This window comes from Haliotis cracherodii, unplaced genomic scaffold, assembly GCF_022045235.1.
Source record: "Haliotis cracherodii isolate W230 unplaced genomic scaffold, xgHalCrac1.p SCAF_24, whole genome shotgun sequence".
NCBI classification, from domain to species: domain Eukaryota; kingdom Metazoa; phylum Mollusca; class Gastropoda; order Lepetellida; family Haliotidae; genus Haliotis; species Haliotis cracherodii.
Window position 1 is genome coordinate 3,819,610 of NW_027266280.1, and position 27,682 is coordinate 3,847,291.

The 27,682-nt window shown below is 40.0% G+C and overlaps 1 protein-coding gene across 1 annotated transcript; it reads right to left on the reverse strand.

Moving 5' to 3' along the window:
- Nucleotides 1-152: 152 nt before the first annotated feature.
- Nucleotides 153-22,665, reverse strand: LOC139472510 (uncharacterized). The gene is made up of 4 exons (XM_071254987.1): nucleotides 22,357-22,665; nucleotides 20,117-20,207; nucleotides 1,168-1,365; nucleotides 153-613 (listed from the first exon to the last, which is right to left on the reverse strand). Exons 1-4 carry the CDS (start codon nucleotides 22,663-22,665, stop codon nucleotides 153-155), a joined length of 1,059 nt encoding a protein of 352 aa, XP_071111088.1.
- Between the last annotated feature and the right edge of the window lie 5,017 nt (nucleotides 22,666-27,682).

Consider the following 27,682-nt stretch of genomic DNA (forward strand, 5'->3'; position numbering starts at 1 on the left):
TTTATATTTTGTCCACGGCTGGGATTTGATTATAGTGTCTGTATATTTTGGAGTATAAAAAGCTGCATATCCCAACTGGGGAGTAGGGAGAAGTTTGTGAACAAGTAAAGATAACACTGGGTTGAAAGTTATTATGAGGTATTATGAGTATGTCACTGCTCTCGGAAGAGCCACGTTCCAGGATTATTAAGATGGGTACTGATACTAACGTGATTTATCACAATGGGGCTTCTTGGCGCCCACTGCATGAATTTCTGGGTCCCAGCAACCGGTCCTCTTCCTGCAGAGATGACGCCATTCTTCCAGCTGAGCCATAATGGTCTATACTCGTTGCATGATACAAAAGATGATTCAGAATGGGAATCCATGATACTGCACTGAATGCAGTCACGAATAAAGGCTTTCGTGTTCCCATACCCACCAAAGCCCACTTCATACACATCAGTGGTGTAGGTGTTAGGACTTGCGTGCAGGGCAAAGTTGGCATCGTGGCACGCCTTGACCAGAAACACCACGGTGGAGGTGCCACCTGAGATTGTGTGTAGGTTGCTGGCAGATATCTGTTGGAAGGTGTATGTGCTGATACTAGGCGTGGTCAGTCTGATGTACGGACCTGGAAATGAAATGATTCAGACATGATTATAACGTGACCACGTAATTAACGATGCTTTAAACTGTTGTTCCACTGGGCAAGCCAAGGGTGGTTACATGATAAGGAACATACACGGATCTGATTCGGGTTTCCTTCTTACGAGGTTTTGGCAATGAAAGGAGGCAGTAGTTCGCAGTGAATCGCCGCACCTGCGTATAACAATTGCCCAAGATGACTTGCTATTTCTATGAGTGAGTGAGTGAGTGAGTTGGGTTAAACGCCGCTTTTAACATTATTCCAGTTATATCACGGCGGGTCAGCTTCATGTGGGAGGAAAGCCAGACGTGATGCAGGTCTCAGACGTTTACCACTTCGGTGAAACCCACGAGCACGGGTATGGTGCTGACAAACCTAGAAACATAATCGGGGTGAACCGGGATTCGAACCCACAATCATAGGTTTCTGGTGTGCCCAACGGCAACTCTGCACAGCGAATCGCGGCGCCTTAGACGACTGGGTCATATAGTTGATGACTGAAAAAGGCGACACTGATTTATCAAGGGATCAAAGTTTACCGGAACAGTTAATCAAGGGTGGAGTCCAGCTGCCATTGACCAGGCAGGTGTTGTTGACACTGACGACGTCCAGCGGTAGATCTCTGTAGTTGCTGTGACAGGTACAAGATCTGATACTCCCTGCCATCTTGGACTCAGAACTACAGGTTGCGTTTGGAATATGCTCTTCGGAACATACATCCGGTTGATAGACATCAGCTGTGGAGTAGAAAAATTCCTTGAAATGAAACTCTTTGATTCTGTTTTGGGTATGAGTCTGCGCATGCAAGCGTTTCACATCTTGACAATGAGATTAATTGATTGACACAGTAGACGGAATATTATAATATTTAAACAGCGACAAAAACACATTTCCATTATCACAAGAAACCAGAGTCCATTGTATGATTATGACTTCATCATAAGCATGTGTTTATGAATAACTATGAGAGTGATGATGCCATGTTTGCGATAGGTAAACGTATCGCGACCACCTGTGCCACCCATCACAAACACATGCAATGGCATGCCAATCGTTTACCTTAGAAAACACGGGAACATTGGGTACTTGACAAACTCGGACATCACTTTGTCACTGATGCATTAAATTTTGAAATATCGTCCACACCTCTACCTTAAACTGTTTGATAAATAGGGCGGTCGGGTAGCCTAGTGGTTAAATCGTTAGCTCGTCGCGCCGAAGACCCGTGTTCGATTCCCGACATGGGTACAATGGGTGAAGCCCATTTCTGGTGTCCCCCGCCGTGATATTGCTGGAATATTGCTAAAAGCGGCGTAAAACCATACTCACTCACTCACTCCTGATCAATAACTCTTGGGCAAACTTCGTAAGACAACTTCGTCGAATTAAAATTACTCGATTCACCCAACCCGTGTAGATCCGGGTTAGCACTGGTCTTCAGCAACCCATTCTTGCCGTTAATGGCGACTATGCTTGCCGTAAGAGGCGACTAACGGGATCGGGTGAACAGCTGGCTCGCTGACTTGCTTGATGCATGTCATCGTATCCCAATTGTGTGGATCAATCCACATGTTGTCAATCACTAGTACTGATTATTGACAGACCGCTGTCATGTAGGTGGAATATTGCCGAGTGAGGCGTTAAATAACAAACAAACAAACACGTGTTAAAATGAAGGCATCAACGGTTGGAGTTGCTGGTCTAAAAAGGGAAAATTGACTATTCGAAGTTGAAGTCATACCTCTTGTCAAACAGGATTGAGGATATGTTCTCGTCACTCTTAATATCTATGCATACATTTGTATTTATATATTATATATCCAGCTCAGTCCCAGTGGAAGGGTATTTGCTATTTCACCATTATATTGAACGATCACCCATACACCCGAATCTTAACTTAACCTTTTTGGCCATATTCAATCATGGCAGAAAGTTTGATCTTAAGCATAAAGAAACAGATCAACAAAGACAGAGTACAGTTGGTACCTCTTGTATTATTGTCTTACCCAAAAATATGTCATCTATGTAATACTTCAATTTTCGTTGTGGTCAATGTGATTCCTGCATTCTGATCAGCTGAATTAATTACATGTTATTGCATGTTTTTCCCACCTTAAGTAAAATATTAAGCCACGCCCACGGAAGCTGATCGCTTTCACCACTACTGAATGCCATGTGTCCCATATTTACAGTCAAAGAATTCCCTTTCGGCTCACATATTATCATACACTTGACAATTCAGCTAAATTCGTGCATATTCACCGTCCACACCACAGGGGTAGAATAGGTCTTCAGGAACCCATGCTTGCCGTAATAGGTGACTATGCTTGTCGTAGGAGGCGACTAACGGGATCGGGTGGTCAGGCTCGCTGACGTGGTTGATGCATGTCATCGTATCCCAATTGCGTGTATCGATGCTCATAATATCAATCACTGGATTGTCTGGTCCAGACTCGATTTTCTCCAGACCGCCGATTTATTCATAAGCACTACCCATGATAAAACGGGGTTTCGTATACTTTATAAATATATAAGTTTGCTGATTGACAGGAAACAGCTCCACTTGAATATCGTTGTAATATTGATAACATACATTCTTCGCGTTATACTATACATTTGTAACTTTTACCTTTAACGGTAAACAGACAAATTATTCACAGGTGGAGTCAAAGGGAAATGACTTGTTTCACAAACCCATGTACATGTGTCTGCAAGTACTGGATTCAACATGCATGATCATAACCATTGATCACATCAAGGCTATCAGTGTGTTCACCGTCATAATCTATATTCCTTGTGTTAAGTATAACAGATGACTTTACCCAATATCTCTGACAGCGGATCTCAATGGGTCACTTCTTTACGTCCATAAAAAGTATCGATTTCGGAATACCCGAAGGCATTGTTAGGAAATTTGTAAACTGCCTATTTATTGGTTATTGTATTTTGGACAAAAAGGTTCAAAATCAAATACACTATGCACTTCATCGCTGTTCTAGATTTGCTAGCGTAGGGATATTAATAAAGAGCTTCAATTTTAACGCTTCTGTTACCTTTGAAGTTTGTCATCTATAACTGCGCATGTCACGAAATGTAATAACTATAGTGAGTGAGTGGGTTAAAATTTTACATCGCATCGGCAATATTGCAGCCATATTGCGATGAAAACAAGTTCATTATTATTAAATACCCGTCAACAAAGGACAGTAAAACAGTAATTCATGTATCACAGCTTAGGTATAAAACAAACCAGTTCACAATAAAAACAAAGAAAACTTCAGTAGATTAAGTAGCAAGATCAAACCAGGCTATAGGCCACTGGCATCCAAAGCCAGACCACCTAACTGGGGATCACGGGGACTTACAGTGATTCCCAGCAGGATTTATGTCATCACTTTGGTCATAAGCGGTCATCTTCAATGCTGACCAATATTAAAAGATCAAACCATAGTCAAGTAATTAAAACACTAGTTGACGTCATACACATTTATTTAGATGGTAATATCTATAGAATAACCCACTCGGTACGAGAGATTCCGCAAAATATATCACGTGTGTCACGAGTGACCTTTGTAATCCCTCGTACCGCGTGGGTTATTTCCTTTATTATCAATAATCATATTAAAGGCATATTTCAAGAAAAAAACTGCCATTGGTCAAGAAGGAATTGTTTTGTATCAATCTGCGTGTGAAACAACACTGTCCACTCACTCCAATCGCGTAACTCAGTTTGTGTGTTATGCGTGAACAAATATTGTTCTGTTATAATAATTTAAACATCATATTATTGCAGTTACATTTCTGTCTGATTTACACAGCGTACACTATCTAGCATTGATAAAGGAGACAAGTTTTATTCTAAATGAATAATGGATTATAAATAAGGGAGGTGACAGAGAAAACGTCGGACATATCACCATTCATCATCACACATGATTTAATGTTACTGTACATATTTGTGATCAGATTATATATTTTGCTTTTACCAGCGTGTCATCATTCTTCCATGCCCCACTCTCCAAAATTTCTAGAACGCCTCAGGGAAATATATAACCACACAATAAAATTTCTTTGACTTTTGAAATTTTGCACTATAAACATATTGTCTATTGTACAGAATCATTTTCGAAATCCAGCCTGTATATGAGTAATCATATAATATTATTCCACAAATCCAGTTAGTTCATTGTTTATTAAACCTGTAAAAGATATCGCAAGGCAACTCGGAATCGAAATTGGTATGTATGAGCTTGGAAGAGTGCAGTCGTTCTTTCTTTTGTAAAGAGGCCTAATTATTTCAGTTAGCCAAATATCAGGTAATATGCCGTTGTAAAACTAAAGTTTAAATATTCAGTATAGAATGTTTGTGATTTGTGTCTAGAGAAATTAAATATTGATTTGTAAAACTATCTAATCCAGAAGAGTTCCATCTTTGTAATCCCTCAATGACTGTCAGTATTTCTGTCTCTGTAATGTCATTATGCATAAAATCATCATTAAAACCCCTGACGTCTTCTTCATCGGGGAACAAATGCTCGTCCGTTTCCATTGCTGTTAATTCTTCTACAGCATATTGTAATAAAAGGTAAACGCTTATCAGAAGGAACAACATAATCAATCACACTGCTTTCCTAAAATGTTACCTGACCCACATTCTTATCTTTTCCAATTCTCCCATTACAAACACATTAAGTAACATTTTCACAAATATCAGCCACCTTAAATCCATAGTTGTTAGGATTTGATGTGTCAATGTTAGATCTTTCTCTTGACCTACATACATCATCTCACACTGACCCTGGATCATCTTTATCAGGCTCATCAGCAATGTGATTGGCATATGTGCAATAAACTTTTAGAAGTCTTGTTCTGTCACTGAAGTCACCAATCAGCATAAATAACTTTCACAAAGAATATTCACAACACTGTTGTCAAGGACCTGGAATATATCTTCATATGAATACTTGGATAACTCAGGGGGCACATACATAACTTCTAAGTAGAGATCATGAGACAAGCCAAATAGAGATCCTGAGATCTTTACCCACATAACACAGTCTATTTCAATGTCAATCACAGTTATATGATCTGCATATCCATTTCTAACTACTATTCCGATTCCTACATCTCCTGTGATATTTAAATCTAGTCCCCAGAAAAGTTTATGATTATCTAATAATATTTCATCTTAACTTCGCGTCATAGTAAAGCACAAGGATAGCCTTGACACATGCCATGAAAACAAGCTCTTTTCAAATATCATAAATACATGTTAATCTGTTTACTTGCAGATCTTTACCCTCAAAACACAGTCTATTTCACTGTCAATCACAGTTATATGATCTGCAGATCCATTTTTTACTACTATTCCGATTCCTTCACATCTAATGTGTGATTTGTATCTCGGGTTGCCAGTCCTTAAGACAACTGAGTCGGAGTGTGGGAAACCAGGATTTCCAAAAAAAATGTCAAGCCACTGAGCGTTTTCTCACACGTTATCATTGACATTGGGTAGTGATAGTTTGTTAGGGATTTCACTGTATTATTACTCTCATCGAAACCATTAGGTTTTGTAAACAAGTTAGTGGTTGAAAATAACTTTACTTCTATGCTGTTTTAGGTTTCAGCTTCTAATGTGCATGTGTTTGTGAGTTACATAATTTCATGACAGAGATACAAGTTACGATAATCGAGATGTTGTACAGTTGTGCACTATCCACTTCAGCTGATTTCTTGTATACATGATGCCTGCATTCAGTACCTTAATAAAAGATCTGCAAAACATTCACGAACGCAAGCAGAAAATAGCACCTTGGGTAATTACGCAGTGTTGTTATGCTTTTGGGCTGTCTTATTTCTTCGTGCGTTTTTTTAACACATCGCATATACAAATATGCATGCACATGCACGCATGCTCTCACTAACGTCATAGTAAAGCACTAGAATAGCCTTGACGTATTTAATGAAATAAAACTGTTATGAAATATCACAAATACATGTTAAACAGTTTACATGCAAATATTAAACTGTTTAACCATGCTTAGGGAAGTAAATAGGATTTTGGTGTGTGACTTTTCACACATACAAAAAAAAATCAATCTGCAAAAACAGGACGCCCGTTTTCCCTTCACTTAGTTGAATGTGAGCCACGATCCTAGGGAATCCTTGCGGATCGCAGAACAATTGTTGATGCGTCGTTTTGCAATAATCACCTTATCACTCCAAAGAAACATATATGTTACATTTTGCAACATCCTAAACAATACAACTTGTAAACGTGCAATAATGATATGTCGTGCATGTTGTCATGTATCTAATATTCTAAACACAAAGGAACAAGATACTTGTAATATGGTATGATGTATGTGATGTTCGCTGAGATATGTTTGTTTGTTTGTTGTTTAACGCCGCACTCAGCAATATTCCACCTATACGACGGCGGTCTGTAAATAATCGAGTCTGGACCAGATAATCCAGTGATTGACACCATGAGCATCGATCCACACAATTGGGGTGCAATAATATGCATCAACCAAGTCAGCGAGTCTGACAACCCGATCCCGTTAGTCGCCTCCTCCAACGACTGACAATGTTTACCTGGTGCTGCTAGTCTCATCACTGCCAACCGCCACTCTCAAAATAATTGATTTGTCTACCAGACGTAGTGCATGCTAAAAGTTACACTGTTCTACTGTGAATAGGCTTAAAATTTATAACGACATGACACAGCCATTGTCACACAATGAAGGAAGTATTTGGTGTTGGGTTTTGTTAACAGAAACATATTTTCTTGCGTTCGTTCGTTCGTTGTTTTGACGCCGCAATCAACATTATTCCAGCTATATGACGGCAAGGTGTAGATAATCAAGTTTGAACCAGACAATCCAGTGATTGACATCATGAGCATCGATCCACGCAATTGGGGTATGATGACATGCATCAACCAAGTCACCGAGGCTGATCACCCGAACCCGTTAGTCGCCTCTTATGACAAGAATAGCCGCCTCTTACGACAAGCATTGTCCCCTCTTACGGCAATTCAAAGTCTTGGTTAACAAAGACTCATTCTTCTGACGTGGTTGCTGCACGAACCAATGCTGGAAATATCATGCAATTATACCACCAAACCATTGAAATAAATGCTAATTTCTGTCCATATGGTAATCTTCCATTTATATATGACCGATCATTTAGGAGAGTATAGAACAAAGGATAAATCTAAGAGTAATGAAATCTCAGTCAAATATGCACAGCATTTATTATTCCTGTTCACATTAAAGCCAAACGTCGGATCAGCCTAATCGGGGCGCATGCGCATTAAATATTTTACGTATAAGGGCAAATGGGCGGAGCTTACTAATTATAGTAACCCACGTGTCTCAAACTAAAATACATGCGGTAATCGGCAACTCGTGAACATAATTTATGCACATCATCGTAGGTACCAAATTAACCTTGTTAATCTATACTCACACGCAAAAGAAACGCAAGTCGAGTATGCAGTATACATGTTATATATTTTCAACAGTAAAGACAAGAAATACTAATAGGTCAAGATTGACAAAAATTTGACTGAAGACAGTTTAATGGATTAAAAGGCAGATGACATAATTGTATTCTTTCAAATGTTAAGGGCTTACACAGTTTCGGAGCAATACCCAAAATGTCAGTCAATACCTGGTGTGACCACAATTAACATTGTACACTGCCACACATAACCTGTACACTGAGTGGATCAGACGATTTGTGAAGGCCCTAGGGATCCTCCTGCACACATCCAGAGCAGCTGTGCGTAGTTCATCTCGCGATGCCACGTCACACCCTCTTTGTATTTCTGACCAAAACACACACATTAAACTTCCTTTGTAACATTTTTCGTAGCATGCCATGTGTCATTTGTTGACGTTGTAGCAGGGCGCTCCTCCCTAATAAATATATTGATGACCGGATTCCTGTCATGACAATGTAATTTCATATGTACATGCACGAAGCCATGGAAGACATGTTGACTGATGCAAGTGTAGATTCGTCAGAGGAACCCCCTACTTTTATTGATGCTTAGGATGGGGTGAACGTTTTAGATCGACGATCGTTTCCAGGAACTTCAGGAATGTGCATTTTGTTTTTGCCGCCCGTGTGTGACAACATTTACTCAAAGATGGCTTGGTCTTGGCTCCGCCCCTCACGACAGAAATAGTGGAGTTCGCAGGACTATTTACAAGAACTATTGGTCGATGTTGGGTAGACGAAATGCATGGAGGAATCCAAGGTATTTTTCCAAGAAGAGAAGACTTTTGAATCGTGACCATTTGGACGAAACTGTTGTCAGTGTGCGCCGGGAAATAATGCCCGATTGTGTTTTGAACCATGTTCGTGGGTTATATCCAAACATTGCTAATCGGGATTCTATGGGACATAGGTGGTGGTAGTCCTCAAAACTCTTTCCAAGAACTGTTGGACGATGTTGGACAGAAGGAATGCTTTGAGGAATCATCGAGGGATCTTTTCAAGACTGTTAACTCGTGAATGTTTGTACGAAACTGTTGATGATAATTCGGACTAGTGTGCGCCGTGAAATTATGTCTGATTGTGTTTTGAACCATGCATGTGCTCTTGGATTCAAATACATTGTATATTCTGAATATGGATTATATGGAACATACGTGGTGATAAATATGCTAAATAAGTTGAAAGGTAAGACGTCTCCTGAGGTAAACATCGACTATTCATAACATGCATATTTCTATAAACAAGCACTGTCTACATATTTCAAATTGATCATCTAATTTGAAGAAATCATATCAAGAATTACTTCATATTTTGTATGTGTAAACTGTATATTGGCATGTCCACCAAAGATGATAGATTTGTGTATAAATAAACTACATATTGTCGACATTATGACTTTTATTTATTTTGTATAAGTTAATTAATATAGTCGCTTTTACAATGTTTTCGCGAAATGCGGTGCCGTTTTCGCAAGTGAAATCGGTGACGTTTTGCTGAGGTGCCGTTCTAGCCTGCACCATTTACAATGACTAGACCTGTCGTGTTAGTCCTTTTAAAGAAATATAAGCAATCTGTTATAAGGTTTCAGTAGCTAGATCTAGATATTTAATTTGGAATTCCCGGGTCAGAAGTTGTTGGGTCTGGCTCACAGATTGTTTCACATGGATGTGACATTTCAATGTACGTCAAAATAGTTTCCATTCTGACATTTGCAACTTCACAACATACTTGCATAAAACACTCGTAAACTGTATATGGGTATGTGTCTATTGTGGTATTGAACTAAACTTCTTTGTAATACCATTTGGTAGTTTTTGGCAGTTTCGTTGCAAGAAAACAGACACTTCGAGAAGTTGTTGTGCCATGTGCGAGTTCGCCACGTGGTTTACTATAATTAGATTCGCTCGCGCAGTAGATGTCAGCTGACCGAAGGCTAACTCCTCCCACTTCTGTTGTACAAAGTTGTTTCACAGACGACTGGAATTTGTAAAACCAAATATCAGATTGAATGTAATATTTGTTTATATCGTGTGCGTTTTGTTACATTGACTGGTGTAGGGTAAATCTGTCTGCCAAGATTTGGATGTGAATGTTGTCTCGTTCTTTAGTCATTCAAGATTTTACTCAAGCCCCATAAGATCCTAGTGGCATGTCCACAATCAGCTTGTATTGTTTGGTCACTCGGCCCAGACTATGCTAAGACAAAGTAGAAATGAACTTGAAATACTGCAGAATCAGCACGGACCTCATAGAGGACAATCATAATGGAATGACGTGTTTGGCCATTGGCCTAGAAACAGCGCGGACGTGAGAGAAGACAACAAGGGAATATGGTTGGTTGCACGCCAATGTTCATGAAGTGCAGTGCTTAATCTCCATACAGCCTTGGGGATTTTAAGTTTACAATCTGGGTTAGTTGAAAGTGATAACAATCAAATAAACCAGAACGATATTTCAAAAAGCTACTTACTATCAATAATACACACGAACCATCCTCTATATACTCTTTATGTCTATCTTCTACATTCATGTTTAACTGACTTTACAAGCATTTATCAGTGTAACTGGAGACACATTAAAATACAAGTATATCCACTGTGAAATAATAATAATAATAAGAATAATAATATCATTATTATTATTATATATGTACTAAACTAATAAGAGAAAAGTGGTGCTTAACGTTTTTAAAGTAACAATAATAATTGTAGTAATAATGATAATTAACTATTATAGTTTTGTCATCTTTTATACATATAATATAGACATTTAGTTAAAATGTGTTGCAGTGATTCCTCTTGCATAATAAAAATCAATTTGTCTTAGCTGCCTTAATTTAAAAAATCTCTGTTACTAGCAAAAGCTTCTTGTAAAAGATCAAAACGTAAGTCATCATAAAAGTTACATTCGATTAAGAAATGGCATTCATCTTCAATATAAGTTGGGGGAGCATCATGATCATGAGAGTATATACAATATTTACATAATCTTTGAGATAAAGGAGTGGGAGGCTCGGAGTATCGGCCGGTCTCAATATGCAGTGGAAGATTACCGCATCCTTCTATGATCTTTGAACTTTACATTCTTGACATAAAAATCGATATCCGGAAAACATTAATAAGTTCTATAAGTTCGTAATTTATTCCCGTTTGGTTTATTTCTGTCATCCCATACAGCGGCAAGCCATTTATCGTTATCATCAGAAGTGAGAACATTTCTAACATGAGCAATGCATTGTTTCATAGTCAAACCCAATCTCAATAAGAAGTCCACATTAAAATGAGTTAAAACCTTAAGAAATCTTTTATCCCAGGACTGTAATTTCTTAGAAGACCATTTGTGAACAACATAGGGGATACGCGAATGAGGCATATTATATGGTCTAAAATATAACCGACAACATTCAGTACGTTGTGTGACCTTCACAGAGCCCCATCCCATGTCACCTCTCATAGCAATAACCACTCTCCTACCCAGAGTTCCATGCAGCCGGCAGCCAGCTAGCATAGTACCTCTGCTACAGGCCAGCGCCGTGTGACGATTCGTCACATCTTTCACAGTCAATTCAAGATATTGCATATGCTTTTCATCCAATTCATGTTTGACAAGTCTACACATTTTCATAAACAAATGTCAAAGAATGGTTAACTTTCATTGAGAAAGTATGCAAATACGTAAAAATCTACTTATTTATTTGCATAGTTATCCTATGTTTACATTGGTTGTACGGCTCCACGTGCTGTCATCGAAGCCAAACGGAGAGCTAGCGACACGGTCACTTTGATGCATAAATATATATTGTCATGCAACTCAACTGTCGCAGTTGTAGTAGCGTATCTATACAGTTATGCAAAACAATATGTAAAGCGCCCCCAAATACTTGCATTAGTCCGTTCTATACTGATTTCTGAAAAAGCGCGTTTGTTCACAAACAAGAGAAAAGTCCGGTCACGTGATATGCAAATTAGCCTGTGGCAGTGGTGTTATGCTGAGTCACCACTGCGACGGAGTGTGAGCAATAACAGATACATTCTTTTTACTCCTAGAAATAGTCGACAGGCTTTATTTTGAACTACTTCAATCTCTTTATATGTATTTAAACCCCAAATACCAGCTGCATAAAATAAAACAGGCTCAACAAGGGCTTTGTAAAGCTTGTCAAAGACATCATAAGACATGACACCAGCCTGAATAAATTTTGTGTACAAAGCAGCAAGAGCTCTACTGGCTGATTTACATAGTTCTGTTACTGTTTTATGCATATCAAGATGTCCATTAAAAATCAATCCCAGATTCTTATAAGTACAAGCATACTGAACAACATGTTCACCGCAGAAGAAAATCCGCTCAGATTTGATGACAGTTTATCCCTAAAATGAACTATTTTTGTTTTCTCTGAATTTATGTTTAAAAACCATTTTTACACCAATTATTTAGAACATGTAACAGTTCCCGGAGAGAGTTCTCATCCGCGGCAAGCAAGGCAATATCATCAGCATATAACAATATTGAGAGAGTAGAATCATCAAATTCAATACCACATTTTAACGCATTTACTTCAATGACGAGGTCATTATAGTATATGGAAAACAATGAGGGCGACAATTTGCATCATTGTTGTACACCAAGTGTTACATTTAAAGAATCTGTGATAAAATCATTTAGCTTTACGGAACATGTCACATTCATTTATAAACCTTGAATAGCTTTTAACATTTTGCCATGTGTACCGAGTGACATCAGTTTGTACCATAGGCACGTTCGCTCAACTCTATCGAATGCCTTCTTAATGTCATCAAAAACACATAAGTTGACAACTTTGAAGGTTTACGGTCGTTAATAACGTTATACAGAGCATACAAGTGGTCAACACAATTTCTGTCAGACTTGAAGCCATTTTGCTCTTCAGCCAATATACATTTTTTTCAAGCCATTTTTTGTAGTCTACAGTTCAATATACATGCGTACACTTTACATGGTATGGAAATTAGGGTGGTACTAAGAGTAAGAGTTCTTCCAATGGTCTAGTACGGCGACAGTATCACTTATCACGGACCCGTCATGGTCTAACGTTTCCATGGGGATAACATCAGTTGATTTCCTGTCATTTGCCAAACCAAGGCGCCAATCTTCTTCCAGAAATCTTTCCCGTTATTCACATTCTGACGATCAGTCAGTTCCTGTTGCTTACAATGTTGATAACGTCTCTTTGATTTCCGGTTTAATTTGTCAATGTTTTTTTCTCTCAGTTTGAAAGTCCACCTTTAGGTTACGTCTCTGATGAGCACAGCCTTTAAACGAAAGACACTGCTTTTTCTTCTTACATACCCTGCTCCATAGACACTGCAATTCCTCGGTCCAATAAGGCTTTCTTCTACAGAAGAGTTTATTGTTGCTGTCACCCTGTTCACTTCTAATTCTCTTTAACTTGATATTTATTTCGTGCTGTATGAATCATTTATTCAGTCAGTTTCTGGTATGCCGAGGTGATATCTTGATCAGCCTGTAGGGATTCTTCTATCTTTCGAATTGCTTCAATAGTTGCCTCGTTCAGAAAATCTTTAGGAAGGTGTGTAGCGTGATATCTCGGGATACTCTCGGTTGTGATTGCTGAATGTTGATCAGAGTTGTTACAAGTGCCTGTCACTCGCTAGTTGAAGGTTATGTCTATCAAGGAATGATCTGGTATACTGTCACAGCCAACTTGGGATGTATTTTTGAGTAATAAGATGTACATTAAAGTCAACTATATCATGTAACTGTTCGTGGGGTACAATGATATAATCCACCACAGCACTGCCCCTGTGTGACACCAACGTGAAATTATCTTTCACAACACCTATGTTGCAGTCAATCAGGTAATCCAAAAGTAAGTAACCTGATGCATTTGTGCTTTCGTCTAAGAAGTGTCTTACGATAATATTATCCACACCCTCAATATAGTCTGAATTGCTCCCAATACGTGCATTGAAATCAGTTTACCAAGGTTCTGGTATTCATGGACATTAAGTAAAAGCGTGTCGAAGAATTTCTCAGGATCACGTGGTCTGCTAGATGCAGGCGGAGGCAGGTATGCTACACATGTACACGTTTTCTGCTGCAGATTCACCACAAAAACGTAACCACAGCACGTTGTCCTGGACCTTATCAAGTACTTCAACCCGATACTTAGATAATAACGTCTTCTCATAGGCACTCCTACTCCACCCGACCCATGCTTTGCTTTAGGATGCAAATGTGTCCTGTTATGTCCGTACCCATCCATGTTAATTCTATCATTATTTCTTAAAAACGTCTCACAAACACATAGAATATCATAATCGTAATAACTAATAGTGTTTTCCCTAAATTGTTGATTATCTTCATTAAACAGGGACTATCCACCGACGTTCCACAGTCCAAGCATTAACCCCTAGCTACGAGAGTTGGTCGTGGTCTTCTGTTAAGATATGAATCCACTTTTATTTACCATATAGACATTGTCCTTCCCCATCTCCTTCAGCAAAGTTATCATATTGTTGTTGTGCATTCTTTCCTCTAAAGACGAACTATGCTCAATACAAATGTTGCTGTATTTCCGAGAAGATTTAAGGGAGGATTGTTCTTTCATAATCTTTGAGCATACCAAAGGGTTTACATCGCCTTACGCGCGTCTGTTTGCCTAATGTATTATACAAAAAGGCAATTTATTACAATGCTTTCTACAATGCCTTCCAAGACGAATGTCGCATTTGCATTAAGAGAGGATTAATTGAAAGGATTCTTTTGTTGACATAGTGGCTTTGCCGGCCTGTAACCGTTCAAAACGTTTTTCGCTTTGCAGCTTTGACTCCGACCAGACGAAGCTGATGTGTATGTGGTAACTCATGACTACGACAAGATACTTTCAACAGCTTGCGTTATAAGAAGGATGGTGTTTGAAATTGAAGAAGTTATAACGTATACGTAGGTCAATGCAGATCAGTTATCTCGCTGTGTTTTGACAAGCAGCGCATGCGCACCACGTAGCCTCCTTTTCAAGTCGCGATTTGCCGTAGCCAATCCAAAACATATCGCTCGCAAGCAAGTAAATTTCACAGTCACTAATATTTTATGATCTTGAGATAAGTTAGCCTATCCGATCAGCATTGACATTACCAATGCAATATGACATTACCCAACGCTCAATATATCAAAGCTGAAACGTCATATTTCTGTATTATATTTTCACAGAGGAATCCCACGTATCTTTTTGGGAAAACACATGCTTCATTTGGCGTTGTATTAACTGTGGAAGGATTGATCGGAAAACATTAATAATGCACAAGACTGTGTCAGTTTGCAGTTCATGTGTGGCTGATTATTGACGTATCGTCCTTTAGCTTCTATAAGATGCGTGGGTTAACGTTGTTTTTCTGTCGATCAGCATGGTTGTAAGAGTTGTATAAGCGCTGCGTATCATTGAAGCGCGACACCCAGGGCCATGGCCAGCATGACCTTCGCAAACTTGGTGTTTTGATATGTTTTAGACGTTTACGATCTGTACAGTTTTCCCAACAACATTAAGCTAAGAGGCCATGATATACAATATATCGAAAATTCTGTTCACAAACGGCGTTAAAACCCAACTCACTCTCTTACTTGTAGTGTCTGAATACCAGGCATTTTTCAAAGACACTGACATGAAACACACTTTGTGAACAATATTGATAAGAAAGCGAATTAGCCCCTTTCCCTTTCTCAAGTTAGAAATATCTCTCTTGCGAAGCATGTATTTGAGCTTAGCATGCGCAATGTTTCCTTTGCTCGGAAATGTAGGATGTAAAATGTGTCCTCTCGTTTCATTTCCCAAATGAAATAACAAATGGAAAATCACTTATCTGCACATGCGTGTCGCTCATGTCAAGCTGGTTAACACGCTGTGTAAATATTTACCAGTCCCCTGTGACATGACAAGACTCACACAGTGATGGCCTATACATTAAAGTTGTGTTAAAAAATGAAAGCAAGCACATATTGATTCTTTTTTAACGTTTCTGAAAGAGAAAGATCAATGTTACCCTTTGCGGTAACAATTGAAAGTATTTGTGAAGATACATTTTGGGAAGGTGAACTCGATAGAAATCGACAAGAGAGTGAATTTCCAGGTTTCAGGCAATTTACCTATATCCGACATAGATGTAACATAGTTTTCGTCACAATGAGTGAGCATTGCAAGTCTTGCTGAGGTTTAAAGCTTGATAGTGGATAAATATGGAACGACAGGGAATGGTGCTGCAGGTTATGCGGGTACCATAGCTGTGTTTTGGACCTTAGGTTTGCATCGTCTCGGCGACTGTTGTCAGCCTTGTATAATGTTTTGATGACGTTTGTATTTTTTGCTTAAAGCCAAGTTTTATGTGTTTACTTTCTTTTGCCCGGCACTTTATTCCCGAGATTGTTTAATTTGCAAGTCTTTTTCGTTTCGGGTCATAGTGAATGTTCTTGGATGATAATCAAGTTTTGGCTAACATTGTGTAAATATGAAATTAACCGATGTTTTTCGTTTCGTTTCAATCAATTTTTTTTTAACTCAATTGTGAACTTGTTGGCATAAGACGGTACTCATTGACACAGAAAGTCCGTTTAGCTCACAGATCGATTTATGTGTATTGTCGGAATTTGATTGTTTACAGCGACATGTTCAATTCAAGATTGCATGAATAAAAAAAGATTGACTTCACTTTGGTAATGACTATTTATTATTGGCGGATGTGGGGGAATGATTATTCGTATGTTGTGGGAACATACTTATGTGAAACATTTGCCCAAAATAAACATGTTTATTATAAACAGTATAGTCATTAGATACATAAAATTGTTTCAGATAAACTCCCAATCTCATAAACATGTGGGGGAGTCTACCCACACGTTAAGTATGTTTAAAGTTTTCATATCCACAACCTTTACATTAAACTCACTATAGCTATTGTTAAATCAAAACCTGGTAGCACTTCAATGTAGTGCAGGCGCCGCGATTCGCTGTGCAGAGTTGCGTCACTTGGGCACGCCAGAAACCTATGATTGTGGGTTCGAATCCCAGTTCGACCCGATTATGTTTCTAGGTTTGTCAGCACCATACCCGTGCTCGTGGGTTTCACCGAAGTGGTAAACGTCTGAGACCTGCATCACTTCTGGCTTTCCTCCCACATGAAGCTGACACGCCGCGATATAACTGGAATACTGTTAAAAGCGGCGTAAAACCCAACTCACTCACTCACTCAATGTAGTGTGTCGGTGAAGTCTAGGTTAACAATTACTCAGCGCACATGTCAAACTTCAATGGTCTGTGGTAAAGTGATCTCCTCGCCAGATCATTACGTCACTGATGTGATCGCTGCACACTAACGAGTCAATGGTGACAATATAAAGCAGTTGTATTATCGAAACATTGAAATATATGCTATTTGCCTATGACCGAACATTTCGGAGCGTATAAAACAAAGGATAAATCTAAACCTTGTCAGACACGATTTCAAGGGTAATGAAATATGTGTCACATATAAACAGCATTTACGATTATTTCACACATTAGACAATACATAAAAACGATGGCTTTATTTACACACCTCTTTCATATATGTTCATATTGACTCGAATGCTCTTTCATGACGTAGTTGATGTAAATTTGACAGCCAAATGATACGTTCATTTCTAACGTTGGTGTTGGGGGCCTCAGATGACACGTTGATTTCCTAACAGGCATTAATTTGAGAAACCCTGTCCCTTCGTGTGATGTCAGTTTTATTGGTCAATCAATCAAACGCCATCACATGATACTAAGAAGAACCACCCACGGTGGTACTAGCAGCATATCATACATGTCACTGATGTATTACATCAAACGCAAGACAAGATAGTATTGACGGTAAACACGCAGAACCGTCTCGTGTTTACAGTAATAAATTTTAATGTATATATTTATACATTTTTGCAGTAGCTTTTTTCTGTGAAGATAAGATAAAGTTGGCCGTAAATAATAATATTTATCTATATTTCTTTCAGTCACGGGGCGTTACAGTCAAACTGAAAATGAAATTCGTCTTTGACAACTTTGAAATTAGCCAAGTACTTCACCACTAACTCTCCGTCAATCACCCAAAACCACCCTATGCCAGAGCCACAATCAAAATCCACAAGAACCCTGAGTCCGCCTACTTATGTACTCCGAGACGCTGTCACTGACACTCCTCTTGAAACTAGCCCACCCACAGAATCTATCATCGCTTCCACCACCGCATGCATCCCCTCCGCCTACTTCATCTTGGGGGGACGAGTACTTTCAACAGATACACGGCCTACCCATGGGATGCCCACTCTCTCCTCTCCTCACTGAAATCTACATGACCTTTTTTGAACAGTAAGCCCTCGCTTCAAACCAATTTGCTGGTACAGGAAAATCGACGACACCTTGTCATTCGACAGCTACTTCAACATCTAAACAAACAACACCCCCGAGTACAGTTCACCATCGAAATAGAAAAGAAAACTGACGTTCTCAGATGTCCTTGTTACCAGAACCCCAACCAACGTCGCGTCCAAGATAATTGCACTAATATAGCGACGTGCATGTACGTGTGTGTGTTTGTGTGGCTGCTTGTACTAGTCCGGACTGATGCCGATTTATAGTGCTAGCTCACTGAGATACCATGCGCAGTTTAACATGAATAACCCACTCAGACACAGTATACTGACTCCGAGCCAACCAGTCCTTGTTTTAGCCCCTTAATGCCGAGCGCCAGACAGGGTAACAACAAGTACCATCTTTTAACGTCTTTTGGCATGACGCAGTCGGGGATCGAACCCCGGACCTTCCGCTCTCCGGGCGGACGCTCTACCACTAGACCACGGAGGCGGTCTCAACCAACAGAATCCAAACCAGTGTCTACCGGAAACCCTCCAACACCGATCAATACATCCACTTAAACTCAAACCATCACCTTAGACCTAAGACTGGCATCATCTCCACCTTCATGGCGGAAGACCCGGGTTCGATTTCCGACATGGGTAAAATGCGTGAAGCCCATTTCTGGTGTCCCCCGCCGTGATATTGCTGGAATATTGCCAAAAGCGGCGTAAAACTATACTCACTCACTCACTCACTCACTCACTCATGACGAGCCATCAATCTAGTTCTGCTGACCCAAACCAGAGATCTTCACCCACCTTAACAATTTCCCCCATAATCTTGTCGACAAATTCATCTCCTCTGTACTCCATACCACACCCCGATCTGCGACCCCTGATCGTGAATCAGCGCCCTCCCACTCATAGGAAAAGCCTCCCACATCCTCAACCGCCTCCTCAAACAGCAATCCCATATTGATACCGACTTCACCAGTTACACCTTCCTCAATACCCTACTAAGAGCCAATGGCAGAAACACAATCAAACTAAAGGTGTAGTTTATAAAATAGACTACGAAGGTGAAACATCCCGCCCCATCAACACAAGAATCAAAGAGCACAAAACTGCAACCATCAAATCAGCCATCTTGTACCATATCAGCAACTGACCCAGTCACAACATCAACTGGGAAAACATCCGTATATTAACTTGGTCTCGTCGCTATATGGCTGAAATAATGCTGATGCGACGTTAAATTGTAACTCACTCACTTATCATTCACTCTTGCTTGACAAGGGTATAAGGGTCGAAACGTCGCCTTAACAGTAATTACAGAAGTCGTTATCCATACATTGTATCTACATTGTCATCCGTCTACTTCTAAGTAGTGCGTATCAAGGAATTCGCCAGACAATTCATTAAGTCAACTTTCACAACCAACATACAATAATTCTACCCCTACTCCCAGCGGGGGCCACAGTCAACTGATTCTCGAAAACAGTGAATAGCCAGTGTAAACTGACGTCTCTCTGGACGCAGATGCTTAATTCGTTTTGTTATTGTCAGATCCGATCTCTCAAATCACCAAAGATGTCTTTAAGAACCAAGTCCTACCTTCCAAACACAGCGGCGCCTCAGTCACACGATGCACACTGCATCGCCTCCCTGACGGACACGTGTGATCTGCGCACGGACCCATCAGCTCCTTGGAATAAATAAAATATTCTTAACAGTTATCTACATTCCCATTGTTAATTAGAAAGTAATTTTGGTAAATATACTGAACCAAATTAAAAACTTCACAATCCTAAAATTTTAACATTTTGACCAGTTATCATTGTGGGCCCTTATTGTGTATTTAAACAGTAATGGCCACGTATTGTCTTCAGATAACACCCGTTTTTGTGCAGGTGAAACGATCAAAATCATGTGCACAGCACTATAGTGGCAAAAGTTGGTTTTCACGTGCAACTGGTCATGTGGCCATAATACCGCACGTGTTTTCAGCCATACTTGTTAGCAGTCATTAACAAAAAAAGAAAAACACAAGAAGACAAAAGTCATGCCACGCCTTTCAAATGTGCAACCTGAACGTGCAATCGGCATATTGCAGACAGGAACGTCCGTAGCTGAAGTCGCAAGGACGATGGGTTGTAGTCGACGGACTGTTTATAATTTACAGACGCGTCTACAGCAAACGGTTACCACTGCAGATCGCCCTCGGCCAGGCCGACCACGTGTGACGTCACATGCAGAGGATCGTCAGATTGTCTTACGTCACCTCCGTAACCGATTTTTGACGGCTACATCAACCAGAAAGGAACTGTTTAGGGGTAGACTGAGTGCGCAAACTGCTCGAAACCGTCTGAGAACTGCTCACCTTCAAGCACGACGGCCATACTGCGGGCCGATTCTGACTCAATTACACAGACGTCAACGTCAATTGTGGGTACAGCGACACTTACGATGGACTCAGAGGAATTTGAATCAAGTCGTCTTCAGTTATGAATCCAGATTTAATCTTCGATTTGCTGATGGAAGGGCGAGGGTGTGGAGGCGCCGTCATGAACGTTACGCCCAGTGTTGTGTACAGGAAGTTGACAGAGTTCGAGGCGGAAGTGTCATGGTGTGGGGTGCTTTCTGTGGCAATACACGTTCCAGGCTTCTTGTCATCCGTGGCAACCTCAACGCTGCTGCTTACCGCGACCAGGTACTGGCACCAGAACTTCTGCCTTTTATGGCAGCACATGGACCCGGTTTGATCTTCGAACACGACAATGCCAGACCCCACACAGCAATTTTGACAAGGAATTTCCTTCAGAATGCGGGAGTCAACGTCATGGACTGGCCGTCAAGGTCTCCCGACTTCAATCCCATCAAACTCGTCTGGGATGCTCTTGGCAGAAGTCTGCGCAGTCTCCAGAACCAACCACAGAATTTACAAGATCTTGGCACCATTTTGCAGCAACAATGGCGTCGTCCTCCCAATCATGTGTTCACAAGCATCACAAGGTCCATGCGAAGGCGTTGTGTGGCAGTTGTCAACGCACATGGTGGCCATACTGAACTTGTGTTCCATCAGGTTCTCGTGCTTGGGACTTAAACTGTTGATGTTATTACCGAATACCGAAGGTGCTTGGAACAAATTATGGTTACCACCGTTAATTAAAATCCTTCTTTGGACATTAATGATTAAAAATTACCTTCTCTGATACATTTGTCCGTTGTATATCATATATGGGATTACTTTTAAAAATGTGAAGTTTTTAGTTTGACTCAGTATATTAATTGTCAATGCAAAGAGAATATCCAGCTTATATTGTCTGCCGAAACAGATTCCTCTTGGTGTAGAGGGTATGCTGATAAAAGCGGTATGTTCGTTTTGAATTATGTCTGATATGAACAAGTACAGAGAGTTAAATAAAGAAAATAAGCTTATAAATAAAGAATGTTTTCAACTGTCCATTGCCTTCATGAGCAAGAGTGGATACAGCTTTTTTTGGAAAAGGCGCAGTGTACTTTAAATATAAAAAATGAAAGGAAATAAATTAGGAAACAATATGCATCGTTAGCCAAGAACAACAGTTATGTCTCGGTTAGTGTTCTTGAATAATAAAAACCGTAAGCATAAGTCATTTCTGCGAGTCCACTGTACTGTTTCGGCTACATCCTAAGCATATGATGGTGATGGCGAGTATCCTGCCCCTAAACTGTCAGTATAATGATTTGGTAATGGGTTTGTCATACGGCAACATGGCCAGCATGTTTTCAATAGGGGGTACACACTCCTGCTGTCTCTCTGTGTCTCCGCGTACCTATACATAACATAAGATATAACACATAGGGATACATACCTTCGGCCAGTGAGAAATATCACTATGTTTCCATTGTGGTTTCGCCACAAGGTCGGTTGGTGTTGTTGAACTGTCTTTCTTGTGAAGGTGGCAAATGTGAAGTACAGGTTCAAATCCGAATGAGAAACAATCAAGATGTGCTAAGCATTCAACGGCACACTCACGTGCAGAGGGTACTCTCCTCTTAATGATGCCAAATAAGTTGTTTTCCAAATAACGGTTATCTGCTATGATGCCCGCTTCATTGAAGCAAAGTAGTTGAACTGGACAAATACAAGTTGCTATGAAATATAACATCATCGGCACCATCTTAAAGGATTTCCGTTGATTGTCACACGTACTAGTCACCAGTCATAGTTCGCATCTTTACAGATTCTGTTTGACTGAAGATCTATATAGCCTTCTAAAGCATCGATTTTCTAGTGCAATTTGCCGCATCAGTTCGCATGAAACATGCATGGCATAGTATCATGTTCCAATGCAACGTGTGAAGTTTCCTGTGCAGACAACAATGGGTTGGTCATTTGGTTTACTTGTAGCACCGATAGCAAGCGGTTCCTTTGATCAAAGCCGTGCTGTATCCTTCTAGCAACAGTACGGCTGTGCCATGTTCAGCGAGGCCTGCTCCCCATTGGCTGCCACTACAGCAGCAAGCCCCGCCCAGTGAAATTTATGCAAAGATACAACATTGTATTGCAAAAGATGCAACAATGTTATTGAACTTAAGTTACAAGATGAACATTGTAAACAAGACAAGAGGAATTGAGAAATCCAATGTTTATTTTTGTCAAGTAAATGAACAAGTTTTCATAAACGATGAAATAATGAACAAGTTAGTCAGGGTTTCAAATAATGTTGTCAAGGTTCTAAGCATTGCACACCCATTATAAAACTTCAAAATCGTATTGTCAAGGCACTATATTTAAGTTCTCAATATAACGTTCAAGTCGTTTTCTGCGGGAAACAAACTATTTCACAATGTCAAAATTGTAACTTACATACTGAAAACACAGTTCTACTCGATCGTAACTGAGCTTATTTGTGACGTCATGCAATACTCTACGTCACCATCACTGCTCACAATCAGTGCTACAAGTCAGTTACCACAAGTCAGTTACCACACCCACGACTCGCCATTGGTCTAGTTACAGCATGGTTTGTCTCTCCGCCTCCCGGACCCTTCGCACGTCAATCAAAGGCCGAGCCAAACCGGGCTGTTACCCGTGAAGATCCGGGGTAGAATAGGTCTTCCGCAACCCATGCTTGCCGTAAAAGGCGACTATGCTTGTCGTAAAAGGCGACTAACGGGATCGGGTGGTCAGGCTCACTGACTTGGTTGATGCATGTCATCGTATCCCAAATGCGTGGATTGATGCTCATGATGTCAATCACTGGATTGTCTGGTCCAGACTCGATTATTTACAGACCGCCGTCATATAGCTGGGATATTGCCGAGTGCGGCGTTAAACAACAAACAAATCAGAAATCAAAATCAAACCGTGCTGTAACTAGACCAATGTCTCGTCTACGTGTATGGTAACCTTAACTTTAGCCGCCTGGTTTGGATTCCTGGTGCCGATACAGGCTCCCAGCCACCTGTCCTTGTAGCGAGATGCGACTAAATTTATCGGATGGTCAGGCTCGGTGACGTGGTAGATTACATTTTCTTCGTTTCCTATTTACGTGACTCGAACCTCATGATGTCAATCCCTGAATTGTCCTGTCCAGACTCCAGATATTTGCAAATCACCTTCCTGTAGCTATTACATTGCTGTTTGGCATTATAAAACAAACAAGCGAATCAATGACATCTTTCATTTGGAATTTTACAATCCTCAAAATACTTCCCATGTAGCACTGTCTTTCTATGAAAATTGTTATTAGGGTCCCGTTATACAAAGGGATTTTAGCGCCAAGGTGATCGCAACTCCTATACGTTTACATTGAGTTACGGTCACCGTAGCGCTAAGGTTGATTTGTGCAACGACACCCTTGACTTACCACCCGGATAATCCGACATGGGCGATCTTGTTTCATTTGTCTTTCCTTCACTGATTTGGTTGGTTGGTTTGTTGTTTTACGCCGCACTCAGTAATATTCCAGCTATATGACGGCGGTCTGTAAATAATCGAGTGTCGACCAGACAATCCTGTGATAGATATCATGATCATCGATTTACACAATTGGGATAAGATGACATGCATCAACCAAGTCAGCTAGGCTAACCACCTGATCCCGTTAGTCGCCTCTTACGGCAATCATGGGTTGCTGAAGACCTATTCTACCCCGGAATCTTCACGGGTCCTTACGCAATTGGGATAACATGACATGCATCAACCAAGTCAGCAAGCCTAACCACCCGATCCCGTTTGTCGCCTCTTACAACAAGCATAGTCGCCTCTTATGGCAAACATGGGTTGCGGAAGACCTTTTCTCCCCCGGATCTGTACGGGTCATTAGGATAACTGTCCAGTGCAGACTTCACGGATGAACAAACATATAGCTATTGTAATGACCTGTGAGTATTGGATAGTGAGTGAGTTGTGTTCAACTCCGCTTTTGAACAGTATTCCAGTTATATCACGGCGTGTCAGCTTAATGTGGGGGGAAGTTCGAAGTGATGCAGGTCCAAGGCGTTAACTATTTTGTGAAACTCACGAGCACGTGTATAGAGCTGAAAACCTAGAAACTTAATCGGGACGAACCAGGATTCGAACCCACGATAATAGCTTTCTGGAATACCCAAGGGACGCAACTCTGCACAGCGAATTGTGGCATCTTAGACGACTGGGCCACCAATCGCGTCGTAAATGGAGAGAACACTTTAGAAGCTATTGTGCTAAAAAAATGTTACCGACAGATTCTACTATTGAATACGTGATAACGTGAAGTGACTCTTAATTTTCATAGATATATATCTTTCATTATTTATAGTTTGCCATGACAGACCTGTCAATAAATGAAATGCATTGTGTATTTGCATTATGGTTGATGTAGACAAAGGTTGTATGGTTTACTGCCCATTGTCAATTTCCCTGGTGTATTGAACATGTTTCTGTTATTGTACAATCGACTCTGCTTTATGCAGGGTTTTCTACCTGATGTGGAAAGGGTTTTGTCGCTTTATTTACTGAAGACGTTATTTTGTTTCAGACACGGTGCCTGGTTTGCCGAAACTGTTAAATGTTTTCGAAAACCTGTCCGATACCTGTGGTTAACAGTAGACTATAAATATAGTGGTATTTAGGAGCGGTGGTGGCGTATCTGGGTATTAGGCAACTAAATATATAGTCTCTTCCAATACGTTCTTATCTCCCCCTGATTTATTATCTCCCTTTGTTAACTCTTTCGTAAACAGAAATAAAACGGCCCTCTCACGCGCTTGACGTTCACTTCCGGAGAGGTTTACGAAAATGAATTAAACGAGAACGAAACAGGGGCATTATTGCACTGTCTGCTCAAATAATAGAGGGAAGGGGTAGATGGACGGGTGGTGACATATTTGATAATTTATGTTTGACTGTGTCAACTCAAACATTGAATGATAATATGTCAAATGCTATATCAAAATTGTTTTTCAAAATAACTTTGCATAAATAGCAAAATTGCGAATATATTAACTTGGTCTCGTAGCTATATGGCTGAAATAATGCCGATGCGACGTTAGATTTTAACTCACTCACTCACTTATTCCTTTTTTACAAAACATTTCTAGAGTAAAACAGAATATAGAAAATAATTATGATCATGATGAGTGAGCTCATTTTCACTGATTTTCATCAGTATTTAAGATATCTCAAGGAACCCCGATTTATAGCAGGAAACACCTGGTACATGTACAATGTGAAACCTGAGAGTTCCCCATGATACTGACGAACCAGAGGTGGTTTTCAGCATTGCTCCGTCCTCGGTCTCTGCATGAGGACCTGTTCTTTTCTGCTGTTAAGATGCCAGCATCCTGGGATCTTGTTACACAGAGATAAAAACAGAAAAAGATTTAGTCCACTAGTCCACTAATGATAACATATAGCGAAACCCCAAAAAGGGCACAAGTCCTAATGATATCTGAGCTATTTGGCAGTTTGGCAAGGACTATAGGACTAGTGCCAATTTCTAAACTGTTGAATGGACATGCCTGCTTGTACTAGCTTGGACTTGTAACATTAATAATAATGTTAGTTCAGCTGCTACCTCACTCACACACTTGGGACACATACTGACTGGTCGAACCAGTCCCTTCGTAATCCCTTTCAATACCAGCACCAAGGAGAGAAACAGCATGTACATTGATGTACCAACAATTACGTATAAATAAAGTCTTCTGGTATGCCACAGCTGGGGACTGAATTCTACAACTGTCCATAACGAAACGATAACAGCAGGTGATAGAAAAGACGAACAGACGTAAATGTTTAGACAGGTATTGAAACTTTTAAATGTCAGAAGACCCTTCTTCATCTTTGAACAGTGTTCATTGCACAAACATGAAATGCGGCTGGAAAGGGAAACGACAGAAGCTTGTTAACATCATTATTTGAAAAGATTATCTTATACTGTCCAGGATAAATAATTCAAATTCAGATTTGTAAAACTAATATAAAACTTATGAATGATGTTATAATTGAGTTATACGTTTAAGGCTTTTTTAGGGTTGTGTCTCCCTTAATTTCAAAATGATCCCATTTTAATTGGCCCAGAGAGCCCTACATTTTGTATGGCTATTAGAATGAACACTGTCTATAGTTACGAGTAGATATACACATATACACATCACCCACGTTTTATGCTGCTGCATTTACGTTTTAGATATCATCTTATTGGATTGATGTGCGAAGCCGTTTATGTCAATTACACAGGATACAAATGCTTTCTTCGTTTCACACCCTGGTAGAATGACTTTGACACAATCTTCATCAAAGTGTATCCTTTCCACATGACAGTCCATATGAAAAACTCGCACCACTTCATCTGGGGAAAAGCCATTTGACCTTGTTTTTGGTAGTAATGTGTATGGTTTAGTTTCAAATGAATTTCTCCTGCCTGAAGTGAAGAACAGAACTGAGGATATTCTGCATGTTGTTTGTTTGTTGTTGAACGTAACACTCAGCGATATGCCAGCTATATGACTGAGATCTGTAAATAATCGAGTCTGTGCCAGATAATCCAGTGATTGACATCATGAGCATCGATCCACGCAATTGGGACACTTAATTTCAATCTGAACAACATCATCGCGAATTGATCCGAGATGAGTTATCTTTTTTCAGCAGATTTGCATATTTTCGCCTCGCAGTGGGCTCATGATTACGTTCCCATTTCAAACCAT

Excerpts from the sequence above, each read along its gene's own strand:
- LOC139472510 (XM_071254987.1), bottom strand. The coding sequence starts at position 22,665 with ATGGTGCCGATGATGTTATATTTCATAGCAACTTGTATTTGTCCAGTT. Across the intron at positions 20,208-22,356 it reads ATATTTCTCACTGGCCGAAG|GAGCTGATGGGTCCGTGCGC; the intron begins GTATGTATCCCT and ends ATTTATTCCAAG. Across the intron at positions 1,366-20,116 it reads GGCGCCGCTGTGTTTGGAAG|CTGATGTCTATCAACCGGAT; the intron begins GTAGGACTTGGT and ends TCTACTCCACAG.